This window comes from Microtus ochrogaster, linkage group LG2, assembly GCF_000317375.1.
Source record: "Microtus ochrogaster isolate Prairie Vole_2 linkage group LG2, MicOch1.0, whole genome shotgun sequence".
NCBI lineage: Eukaryota > Metazoa > Chordata > Mammalia > Rodentia > Cricetidae > Microtus > Microtus ochrogaster.
Genome location: NC_022028.1, coordinates 11,978,985 through 11,992,168, shown reverse-complemented (window position 1 = coordinate 11,992,168; position 13,184 = coordinate 11,978,985). Strand labels below are relative to the sequence as shown.

Sequence of the window (13,184 nt, the reverse complement as noted above, 5' to 3'; positions counted from 1 at the left end):
AAGAAAAAACAGTCATCAACATAGATTTGGAGAGATGGCTGGACAGTTAATAACTTTAGCTGCCTTTCCAGAGCAGTGGAAGTTCCGTTCCCAGCACCATTCATGGCAGTTTACATTGATCCAACAGCCTCTTCTGACCTCCATAAGCCCTGAACACATATACATGTAGGCAAAACGCTAGTTGATATAAAATAAATAAATAAGGGGTTTATATATAGTTTTTATAAATAGTTACCCAAAGGGCCGTATCCATTTAAAAATAATTATAAGAATGTGCAGTCAATATGAACAAAATCTAGTCTTTCAGAAACTAAAGGGGGGAGATTATTTTTGATTTGGGTTTTGTTTGTTTGTTTGGTTGGTTGGTTGGTTGGTTGGTTGGTTGGTTGGTTGGTTTTTTGGTTTGGTTTGGTTTTGGTCTTTTAGTACTTAAATCTCTTTATTCCCATTTCTTTCTTTTGGCTGACTTTTATTCATATATCTGTTCTTATTTTTTTCTTCCATATGAAAGGTGTCATGATCCTTTTACTAAAGAAAACCTCCATCTGCCTTTACCAACCCACCCCACCACCATCTCTCAGCATCAGGCATTAACAAGACATGTTGCCAACCCTCTTTTTAAATCTGCTTCTTTGTAAATCGACATGTGAGGTTTTAATTGTGTTGTCACAGCTTTCTCTTTTCCCGTCAGTAGAGTTAACATTCTTTTGCTGAGTCCAGATGATGAGTCTTGATTTTATGGCCCAGCGTGCATTGTTTGTGATTCATGTCAGAGTTCATGTCAGAGTTAGCTGCTGGTGGACCTCCTCCTCTCCCAATTTGTTCCAGCTCATCAGCCTCCATTTCCATGGCGGACATTCTTAGTTTTCTCTTTAAGATTTTATTGTTTTACTTTATGTGTATGATATCCTAGCTAGCTTGCTGTAATTGCCTCCGTACCCGTCAGTTAAATATAAAAGCTTTATTCAGCTGGTGTCTCTCCTTCAGCGTACATGTTCACACTGGCCTTCATGCTGATGTTCTTAGTAGTGCTGTCAAGAGGTCTGATGCTGGCATCAGGGAGCAGTAAAGCTGTTGTCCTTGTTGTTCTAGAAAGTAGAAAACCCTGATGAACTGGCAGAACTGATCAACATGAACCTTGCACAACTTTGCTCACTTCTCATGGCTTTATGGGGACAGTTTCTGGAAGTCATAACACTGCATGAAGAATTAAGAGTACTATTAGCACAGGAACACCATACCTTGAGGGTAAGTTAAAGATATGCCCTTTTATTGAATATTATATATCTTTAGGAATTTCTTACAAGTAAAAATATTCTTACTTAATAATGTAGATAAGTGTAGAAGAGAGACATCCTTATGTTGTTTGATTCTAAAGCTAATAGTAAAGTAAGACAGTTCAGCAAACATTGCATCTCAGTGCCAACTCTGCTAATAGAAAACTACCTGAAGGTGAATAAAATATGAATATATATGATAGGAGATAGTGCCTAGAACCCAAAAGCAGGAATTAGAAATAATTAACCAAATAGGCATCTCTGATAGTCTCTCCTTCTTTTATCTTTGTTTTGGTTTTTCATTTCTTTAACCTCTCTCATCAGAATATATATTAGGAATTTTGCAGGTTGAATATAGACCTACAGTGGCCCTTATACAGAAAGTTAAACTATTTCATCATATAGCATGTACTAGTTACTGAATTCTATGTAAGTTAGATCATGTACTGTGTGTGTCCTCTTATATGCTACTTTTTTAAGTATCTGCCAATTGTTGATTTTCTCATGTATTATGTACCATTTGAGTATATACACAATTTGTTTTGTTGATAGACATCTAGATTCTTCCTGAGTTTGTAACTATTGCAAACCAAGAACAATTTCTCTGAAGAGGACCATTTATCCCTAATACTTCAGTATACATTTCTCAAGATTAGGAACACTTATCCATTATAGTAGTCAACCTTAGAAATTTTTATACTGATATAATAATGATGTGTAGTATCTGGCCTATCTTAATTAAATCTTTTGTTGGTGTGATCAGATACCCTGATAGAGGCCACAAAAGAAAGAAGGGGTTTACTTTGTCTTAAGGTTCCAGCGAAGCCACAGCCTGCGTGGCTTGGAAAGCATGGCGTTGGGAACGTGCGGCCTGTCAGTCATGTGGCATCAGCCGTCTGAAAGCCAAGAGAGTGGAGGCAGACTGTAAACCTTCAAGACTTGCCCTAAGTGACATAGTTCCTCCAGCAAGACTTCACATCCTCAAAGGTCCATAACATTCCAACAGTGTCAGCTGTCTGGTGACCATGTATTCAAACACATGAGCTACAGTCAAAGCACAATGTGGCCCATATTTAAATTTTACCAGTTGTTATGTGCTATTTGGCAACCCCGCCCCAGTCCACATTTGCAAGATCAGAACTAGATTCACACATCGCATTCTCTTTTAATGGCCCTTTAATTTCATCTAATAATCTCATGTCTCTTTGTCCAGTGGTTACATAGAGTACCCTCAGTTTGCTCTATCCTTCCTAGTAAGTAGAATAAAATGGCACACTGTAAGTAGGGATGTTGTAAATCATTTCTTTTTTCAACAGTTTGATAGATAACATTTTTCTAAGGAGTTTTTCTATTTTGCCTGCACTTTTAAATTTATTATTATCACATAAGAAAATACTTCATTTTTTAAAAATATTTGACAGATCCATAGTGTTTTCTGCCATTTATTACTAATATTTTTATGTGCTTATCTTTTTAGGGAATGATCTTAAAGTCTTTCATTTTATTAGCATTTTTAATGGACTATTTTTTCATGTTTTTACTTCTCTCTTTGATGTGTTTTCTGTTTTATTATTATTATATTTCAATAAGTAGGGTTATCATATTGAAAACTAATTTTTTAGGGTTTTTCCTTAGAAATCCTTTAATAAAGATTAGTTGCTTCTCTAAAAGGCCTAATATGAGATTTTGCAGTGGATAAAATAGCGTAATTACAGTATCCACCTTACTAACGATTTTCTTTAGCTTTGTATAGTAATTTAAAATGAATAGCTCAATAAATGCAATCTGTATCTTTCAGACAATTTTCATTAACATTTTTTACCACCAAGATTTTGAACAGGGATGAATTTTAGTAAAAATATAACCACTTTTCGTTGTGCGCTCATACTGCTGAACTGCCTTTTACTCAATGCCCTTTGGAAATTAGGACTTCTGTGAGGTCTTGGGTGCCTCCTAGAGAGGTCAGTGCATCTGTTGGCGTTGTTTATATAGCCATTCCGACTGGAATGTGATGAAATAGAAAAGCAGTTGACATTTTCATTCTCCTAGTGACTAAGGGTGTTGAACACTTGTTTCAAGTGTTTATTGACTGCATATATTTCTTTTGAGGACTTTCTTTTCTAATAGTTCATTATTGTAAAGTTTAGATAATATACTCAACCTGAATATGTGGGCATCCTATTCTACTAAAATTCTTAGAATATTAGCTTTGATATTGAAAGGTCCCAAGTTGTAATTTTTTTTTTATGCCTTACTTACAGAGATTTTTGAAGAGGTGTTTTTTACGGTGTACTTTTCTTTTTTCTTTTGTTTTTTTGTGATAGTGTCTTACTTTGTAACTCTCTCTGTCCTGAAACTCAAAGAGATCTGCCTGCCTCTGCCTTTCGAGTGCTGGGATTAACGGCATGTGTCACCATGCCTGCAGTAGGTTTTTTGTAGCTGGACCTGATAGTTTATGCTTATAATCCCAGCACTGGGATGACAGAGTCAGGCTGGCTGTGAGTTTGCCATCAAAGTGAACCATGTAGTGAGTACCAAGGCTACAGAGTAACACCCTGACTCCAAATTATAAACAAAGCAAGCCAGCTCTTATGTGCAATTGTCTCTGCAAATCTTCATGTTCTTTTTGATGGGTGTGTTTATGTCGTTAGCATGGTGATGCTTTCATGTCAGAATTCATGAAATTATACTTGAAATGTGTGATGCCATAACTCATATACCTCCAGAGAACTAGAAAAATGGTGAGTGACGGATGTAGTGGGGCCTCACATGGGTGTGTGAGAGTTCAGTTCCAAGTACCAGGAAGAACAGGAGGGCTTACTAAACCTTAATAAAATAAGAGAATAAAATAAAATGTCTGTCACATGTCCAAAAAAGTTTTTCTCTTTGTTAATTTGCTTTTAGAAGAGATGCATATCATATCAAGAAATGAGCTAGAATTGTATCTGATATTAAATGTGAATCAGTTTTTGTGTAATAAAGCTTTATTGTATCCTCCTATGACACAAAGAGCAAAGAATATATTTTCAAATAAACATTTGTAAAGTGCTACATTTTTCAGGGTAATATAACCATAATCTATCAGATAAAAAGCCTGTGCTAAGCATCAGACTCTGCTGTACATGGACACATATAAAAATACTAGAACAAATTCCCTTAACAGTTTGAACCACATATTCAAGTAAGCCCAGGAAAGAATATTTACCTCTTTAAAGCATTAATATTATATAGCCATTGAAAGTTCATCTTTTTTCTATTTGCTAAAATTTCAATAGTTGTGATAGTGCCAAGTAAATGAATTTTAAATTAGAGTATATTACGAACTTTTACAAACTCACTTTTGTAAGCAACTGTAACAAAATAGTAATATATATTTCTTGTATCCCCTAAAGTTAAATTTGGAAAGCTAAGAAATTTTAATATTATGTGTTGCCATCAGGTGGCAGTCATACATTAGTTATGGTGACACAGTACAGTGAATAGACTCATTCATGGCATAGCATCCCAGTGTGTAATTGTAAGAAAATGAAAAAAGGAACCTTATATGAGTACATAGAGGCATGGAAAGATTTCTAATTGCAGAATCTTGATGTAGAAAGACAAAAAGATGAGAACTAGAGTGTAAGATTTAGTTTCCCAAATCTGTACTTGAAATGGGTTTGTCACTTATTGCCTGTGTCTCCTTGGTTCCCCTTCCCATAGCCTCCTCACTGACTAAATGAAGATATTTCCTCCATAGCCCTTTTAAGATTTAAATCAGGGCCTTAGCACAGAGCCTCCTAAGTAAGATACTAGCAAGAAATACTACTTACTATAGGAATCAGGACGGTGAAGGAGAGAAGGGGAGCCATTCGCCGACTCTGGAAATCCAGTGGGAGCTAAAGAGAAGAAAGATTGCAAGAGGTGAAAGGAGTCTTCTGAGGAGCAGGCAAAGAAGGAAGAGAGGGGAAGGAAAAGGCTGGATATTGTGAAATACAGTATGGAAATGTTATAATAAAACCTCTTTCTTTGTGTACTCAATATAATAAAAATACATGCTTATCCTTTATCGTCACCAGGGAAAACAAACTCTAGACAAACAGGCAGATATTTTCCTCCATCCTTCCTTTAGTGCTGAGAGAAACATGAGGTAAATAGGTGATTAGAGCACATTTGAAAGTAAAGACCGCAGCGCACCCTTCTCAGCAGGACCTCCCCACTGTCTCTCTCCATGTCTGTGTTAGACACCACCACATGGTTCTCTGACTTCCTCACATGTGCTATGGAACAAATAAATGTACACACACACTCTCTCTCAACATAATATGATTTGAACATGTAACATATTTCTCTTCCCTCTGTGTACCCAAATAAGATCTTTTCCCTCTCTTATTTGGTTTAATGGTGTTCCATTATCTAACAAAATCTTTCTTTTCATGATTAAAAATATTGGCAAAATAGTCAGCAAATTCAATATATACTTTTCAAGTACATTCTTCTATTGCATGCCAAAATATATTAGAGGGTATTTTCAAAACATACCTCCTCTGGCATCATAGTGCATACCTTTAATCCTAGCACTTGGGAGGCAGAGGCAGGTGAATCTTGGTGAGTTAAAGGTATACATAGCAAGCCTGGTATACATAGCAAGTTCCAGGCCAACCAGAGCTAAACAGTGAGAGCCTGTCTTAAAAAGGAAAACAAAACAGTTCCTAGGAAGGGGTATGATTTGTGTATAGTTCTCCTAAGGCAGAATGCAGTGACCATTAGAACAGCAGTTACAAAAGCGTGTGTTTCTATCTATCCATACTAGAAGCTACTGTTGCATGTGTGCTGTGTTCTTCACAATGCCATTGCACAAGTATTGAGTGCAATTTGAAAGTGCATCACCTGAAACTCAGAGTCAACTGCCCAAAGTCACAATGCTAATACATCACTCAGTTCATGGTCATGTACTTAAATGCCTGACAAATAATGTAGATGAAGTTAGCCACCCGGGATTTCCCTCCATCATTTCCCATGTGTTGGGCACTATTCTGGATGCTGTAGACAAAGCAAATGGTACAAGTGCTATCCCAACTCAAGGAGGAAAAGTGAGATCAGAATGTAAGTCTAAGTTTCTCAGTTCTGTTTTTTCTTTATTCCATACCATATAGAAATATAGTGATTTAGGAACACTGAAGGAAAGAAGCGTAATTCTCATGGGAATGGTTTTTGAATGCCTAGTGGAATCAGCATCCCTGCTTGCTAGTCTATACCAAATTGACTAATGGAACATACCTTGTTATCAATGTTTCTTTTTGAAATTATTTAGGTTCGCAGATTTTCAGAGGCATTCTTTTGTTTTGAACATCCAAGAGAAGCTGCCATTGCATACCAAGAACTTCAGTAAGTAGCACAAATCCAAAATGTAGATAATTGTTTTTTCTTTTACATAAGATGTCTTATTAATGACAAACTTCATAGTATTTAAGGCAGAAGAAAAGGTTTAATTTAGGAATTTTTTCTGTTGAAGAAAGGTATAATGGACTTGCACCGTGTCCCCTTTGATAGCACTGTGTAGCTCTTCACATGCCATCGTCTTCCGTCCTTGCTTCCTCAGGTCAGAATAGCTCACAGTCATCGTTTTCATATCGCGTAATTGGCACTGCCTTCCGTCACATAAGTGATACACAGTTCAAATGTCCAAATAGCTGGGCAGTAGTGGTACACACCTTTAATCCTAGCACCCAAGAGCCAGAGGCAGATGGATCTCTGCCTGGTCTACAGAACAAGTTCCAGAGCAACTCTTAAAAACAAAACAAAACCTCTGAAACTTTGTTTGCCTTCCATCATTCCTACTGAATGTGGTTAGGTCTTGTTTTCGGACTTTAAAGGGTTGCTTGAAGTCATTTCCCTGAGGAAAATAAAACAGACACAAAGAAGTGAATACTGTATCAGTTTTTATATACGAAATTTTGAAGAAGCAAAACTTGGGTGAAGAAAGTCCAAACAGTGGTTCTCCTGGGGTTGATAGGGCTGGGAAATTAGGAAAAAATGTGAATAGATGGAATTATTTACTCTGTTGTATATTTCTTTGTCAAATTATATAGGATATATATTTCAGTTCATACATATTTTACCTTCTAAAAACACTTATAAACAATAACTGTGGGCATAAGAGGTAGTCAGAGTTGAAGTGTAAAAATGGGGCAGGTGTTAGCTGTTGACACTGGGTGATAGTGATAAGTAAATGAAGTTAACTACTCTATTTTGATTCTTTTGAAATTTTTATTAGGAAATTTTTGGATTTTTTTTTTTGTGTGTATGTGTCTGAATGTTTTATCTGAATGTATGTATGTATGCTCACCATGTGTAGGCCTGGTCATATTGTAGATCAGAGAAAGGAGTCAGACCTCCTGGAACTGTAGTACATAAGTTACAGTTACATGGTTGCAAGCCCCCATGTGGGTGCTGGGAATCAAAGAGGGCCTTTTACCAGAGCATTAAATGCTCTTAACCACCGAGCCTTATGTCCAAGCCCTAGAAAATCTTCCTGATCACTATTTTATGTTAGGCTTTGTGTATCTTGTTTTAAATTGATGTTCAATGTATTTATCAATATGTATTGGTAAAGCAGCCTTGTGAGATACACTTTTCCCCTGTGTTGTCATTAAGTAATTAGTAAGTAATTAGCATTGAACTTTTGATACTACGTTCATACAATAGAATAGGAATTAGCTTGTCAGCAAACTGTAATTTTATGACAATAATTTATTATTAGTAAAGCATAATTTTCATTTTGCCAGTTTTTAATCTCTGACCAAGAAACTTTTCCCAAGGACACCGTATCTTGAGGAAAGGGGTTAAGACTGGTGCGGGAAGAGAACAGGGTAGATTTTAAAGTGGAGGTGGGTGTAATTATTTTTTCACTACAATCTGACTTAAGAATATTTTTCAGTGCTCAGAGTCATCTACAGATGTGCACCGCTATCAAAAATACTTCCTTCTGCAGTTCTCTTCCACCCCTACCTATTGAATGTAGTGAATTAGATGGAGATCTCAATTCATTACCTATAATCTTTGAAGATAGGTATTTAGATTCAGTTATTGAAGGTAAGTATAATCTAACTAAAATACATAAGCTATGTATGTCAATTTCAGCATATTCTTCCAGATATACATAAAACCATTCCCTAATATTGAATCATTTCCCCCTCTAGTTTCATTTACTTTTGAGGAAATTAGAAAGTTGTAGTTAGAAAAAATAGTCTCGATGCCTTGAACTCTCGCACTTGTTGTAAACTGGAATCTTTTTTTCTTTGGATGAAAGACTTAGATGCGCCCTGGATGGGAATTCAGAGTCTTCAGATAACAGAGGCCAGTAGAATGGATAAACATGAGACTGAAGAGAGCTCTGTAGCAGGACTTTCTAGCCCAGAGTTGAAGGTCAGACCTGCTGTTGCCTCCAGTATTTGCTATACAGAATGTGAAAAGCAGCTAACAAAATCTCTAAAAGGAAAGAATGAAGAAGCAAATAAATCCAAGGTTAAGGTCACTAAGCTCATGAAAACAATGAAACCAGAAAACACTAAAAAGTTAATAAAACAGAACTCTAAAGATTCCGTGGTTTTAGTAAGCTACAAATGTTTGAAAAATACAACATCAAGTGATCTCACTAAATGCTTTGAAGGCAATCCTTCACATAGTCAGGAAGAAGGTCTGGATCCCACAATATGTGGATATAATTTTGACCCAAATACCTACATCAGACAGACAAGTCAAAAGGAAGCTAGCACTTTGCCAGCTAATACAGACAGAACTGAACACAAGTCTCCAGATACTGAAAGTATGCAACCAGACCAGTTCGATCTTCTGAACTCTGGCAGCCTAAATCTTTGTGCAAATTTGTCCATTTCAGGTAATCTTGGTATCTCCCAAGACGATAGTGATATCTCACATGTGGAGCACAATCTGGCATTTAGAAGTTCATCAGGTGATTGCCATGACCATCGAACAACTCCATCTCCAGGAGTTAGAACACTTGAAGTCAAGCCCAGCAGTAAAGAGCCTTTCAGTGGAGAGAAAATAACTGTTAAAATAGGAGCTTGGGCAGAGCTTCGAGAAGATGAACTATTTGTGGATAATTTACTACACAATTGTGAGTCCTCAGAATCTAATGGTAAATCCAAGTCTATAGAAATAACCCTTGGAAAGGATGCTTTACAGGAAACAAAGTCTCACTCTACTGAAGAATCATTAACCAAATTGAGAAGTCATCTACCTGCTCCTTCTACAAAAGAATATCATGTTGTAGTAAGTGGTGACACAATTAAGTTACCAGACACTAATGCCACATACGCTTCCTCTAGATTTTCAGACTCAGGTGTGGAAAGTGAACCAAGTTCTTTTGCAACACATCCAAATCCAGAAATACCCTTTGAAACTCTCCAAGGGCCAGGTCCTTATAATAATGAAAGATTATTTCCTCAGCTTTTGATGAAGCCTGATCACAATGTAAAATTTTCACTAGGAAGTCACTGCACTGAGAGCACAAGTGCTTTAAGTGAAATACAGTCATCTTTGACATCCATCAACTCCCTACCTTCTGATGATGAATTGTCACCTGATGATAACTCTAAGAAATCTGCTGTGCCTGAGTGTCATCTAAGTGATAGTAAAACAGTTTTAAATCTAGAAACGATGGATCTGTCAAAGTGTGATGATTCTAAAAAGTCAAGTATTCTTTTGCAGCAGCAATGTGTTGTATTTTCAGAGCATTTGGACAGTGAAACTTTAGCAATGCATTCCTTAAATCCAAGTAGTAAAGACCCTTTAGAACTTGTTTTCTCAGGGGAAGATACTGCCAGTGATGTGAAAAGTAGTTGTGACTCCAAACCTAATTTGGATACTGTGCTTACATCTAATAACTCTGCAGAAACAACAACAACACTAAGATCAAAGCTGATTTGCTTAGGTACTCCTTGTGTTGTTTCAGGTTCTGTTTCTACTAACGCGGAGCTTAGTGAAGATAGGACTGTGGGAAAAAAACATAGTGAGCCGTTAAATCATAAGCAAATACACTCAGAAACCCCTGTTATTGAAAATGACCCTCATCTGAGTCCAGATGACTCTATTTCCAGTAGTACTGATGTGGTAAAACAAGGGCTTGTGGAAAATTATTTTGGATCTCAGAGCAATCCTGATATTTCTGACACGTGTGCTGTTAGCTACCACAGCTCAGTTAGCTCTCAGAAGGAAACCTGTGAAAAAGGAATTAGTGATCTTCAGCAGGAACAAGGCAAAGAAGAGGAGGAGGAAGAGGAGCAGGATCAACAAATGATTCAAAATGGGTACCATGAAGAAGCAGATTTCTCAGCTGCAGACGGAACAGTAAGTGCTCACTATGCAAGTGGAGATGTGCTACGAGAAGAGAGACACACACGGTGCGAGAGAGTGAGCAGTGACTATCTGAGGGCTGCTGTACCTGTTCCTGCTGTCTGTACTTCTGGTTGTTTGTCTTTCCCATCTGCTCCACGAGAGTCTCCTTGTGGTGGTAAATATCCTCCTAGAAGTAAATTTGATGCCATTACAAAGCAGCCAAGCAGCATTTCTTGCAACTTCACTTCTTCATCTTCCTGGTATGAAAATTCACCAAAACCTCAAATACATGCGTAAGTAATGAAACTCAATATTGTGTGCTAAGTGTGTATCTAGAACACCAGATATAGTGCCAAAAGATGGAATCTTTTTGTTCCCTCTGACAAAACATGCTCCTTTTTATTAATTGTTAAGATGATGAAATGGGTACAGTATGGGCAGACCACTTCCATATCGCCTGTTGTGTGGTTAGACACTTTGAGCAGCTTTCTGTCAGAAGTGCACCATCACTAAGGTTAAAACCCTGTATTTGTTAGTGCATCATTTCTCCCTATAAACTCAAGAAAGAGCTGGGCTTTATGAGTACATGTGAGAAATAGGGTAATATTGAGTAAATGAATGACATATTTGTAGAAACTCTTAAACATACCCAATCCTAGTTGCCTTGCGTAAGTCAGTAGTTTCCAGTAGCAGATTGATCTGTCTGCACTGGTTCCTAAAATCTGCTTCAGCCTAGACCAAATCATGATCTGTGAGTTGAGAAGTCGGAACATTGTGTACAGTAGATTTTTAAAATTCACAGATCACTCTGGTTCGTGTATAAACTTGAGATCTATAAAACTTAAAGCTAGAATGTGATAACAGGGTCTTGAGACCCTGTCTCAAGAACAAACTAAAGTTGCTGCCACCTTTTGGGTTCTTCTCCTTTTTTCTGGGGCACGAGAAAGCAAAGTCTATTTGTCTTCGCCCAGTGTGTACTACACAGACTACTCTTCATCATCGCCTTCATTTCCACTTTCCTCAGCCAGATGGGGGTCACGCTAGATAGCAGTGCTGATGTTTAGTCTTCAAGCTCAGTTTGTTATGCCAGATACTGTATGCTGCCCGTTACAGCCTTGTGCCTCTCTTGGTGCTGCTCCTTACTGGTATTTTTAGGAAGTAATCCACCTTGCTTGAGAACCATACTCACTGTTGTGCTTTCCAGAATGGCTTCTTTTAAATTGTAAGAGAGCAAAGAAGAGAAAATGTGATTACATGATAAATAGCAGATTGCCATTTTCCAGCACTTCTTTTAGCTATTCTGTGCATGCAGTATTAAGTTATACATAAAGCGTAAACCACTTCTGACATTTTCATAGCCAGTCAAAGGTTATCAGACTATTTTTAAGTGACTTCAGGCTTAAAGTGTTCATTTTTTCTAATTAGAATATGTGTTAAGAGTAGCAAAATGTTGCCCTTTGATAAAGTCATTTAGATGACGCCATGTGGTTTCATAATTTTTACAAACATTGCTGAACTTACTTTTTATGCACTTTTCTAAATTCACTATGTTCTCTTTGTGTTTCTTAAAACGGAGTGATTGATCTTTAGTAGTGAATATTTTCTGTAATATTTCACTTCAGCTTCCTTCAGGCAAAAGAAGAATTGAAGCAACTTAAGCTGCCTGGGTTCATGTACAGTGACGTTCCTCTGCTGGCACCCTCAGCGCCTTACTTTAGTATGGAAGAAGAGGATGGTTCTGAGGACGGTGTGCATCTCATAGTCTGTGTCCATGGTTTAGATGGTACGTGTCAGTCATTGATGCACCCCATGGCAACTCAATAACTTTTCCTAATAGGACATTTAGTTACCTGTAACCTTTTGAACTTAAAAAATGGTGAGTTGCTAAGATTAATGTATATTACATTATGAAACAAAAATATGCTTAACTTTACTAAATGTAATATTAGATTTTCTTTTTGTTGTTGGCTTTAAGTAAATTTGCCATGAATCTGACACTCATGTAAATGTTTTAATTTTTCTGTATTCTGGATGATTTTATCAACTACACCCTCAGCACTGTCCCTTTAATAGTTTTTCTTTTTAGCTTCTTAACCTTTCAGACTGAAAAAAAAATTGTTACCCTTACTAATCTAAGACCTCACTAACTTCATTCTGTAGTTTTGTGACAGTGACGGCTGCCATGGCTACTTAGGAGCTTTGTCTTTTTGGTTGATAAGCTGTTAGAAAAAGCCAACAGTTTCTAGATCAGCATTACAGAGGTTTCTGTCCTGCCCGATCGGCAACCATTAAGTCCCAAAGAATCATACAGAGGTCTACATTATTTACAAACAATCAGGCCTATTAGCTCAGATGTCTTATTAACTCTTATAACTTATATTAGCTCATAATTCTTGTCTGTGTTAGCCACATGGCTTGGTACCTTTTTCTGCAAGACAGTCACATCTTGCACCCTCTGCATCTGGGTGATAACTGCAGAGGGACCTTTCCTCATCCCAGAATTCTCCTCTTCTTATTGCCCCACCTATACTTCCTGCCTGGCTACTGGCCAATCAGCATTTTATTAAA

At 37.2% G+C, this 13,184-nt stretch overlaps 1 protein-coding gene across 9 annotated transcripts in view; it reads left to right on the top strand.

Annotated features, from left to right (window-relative positions):
• Fam135a (family with sequence similarity 135 member A) overlaps nucleotides 1-13,184 on the top strand; it is a 73,479-nt gene that overhangs the window by 46,641 nt on the left and 13,654 nt on the right. For 5 of the 9 annotated variants that reach the window (XM_026785494.1, XM_013351071.2, XM_026785493.1 and 2 more), the window contains 5 exons: nucleotides 1,093-1,248; nucleotides 6,571-6,644; nucleotides 8,197-8,351; nucleotides 8,569-10,909; nucleotides 12,239-12,399. In XM_026785494.1, coding sequence (XP_026641295.1) covers nucleotides 1,093-1,248; nucleotides 6,571-6,644; nucleotides 8,197-8,351; nucleotides 8,569-10,909; nucleotides 12,239-12,399 — 2,887 coding nt within the window. Of the gene's footprint in view, nucleotides 1-1,092; nucleotides 1,249-6,570; nucleotides 6,645-8,196; nucleotides 8,352-8,568; nucleotides 10,910-12,238; nucleotides 12,400-13,184 lie in introns of those variants that run through there. The other 4 variants (XM_005359880.2, XM_026785498.1, XM_026785497.1 and 1 more) reach the window with 2 other exon arrangements.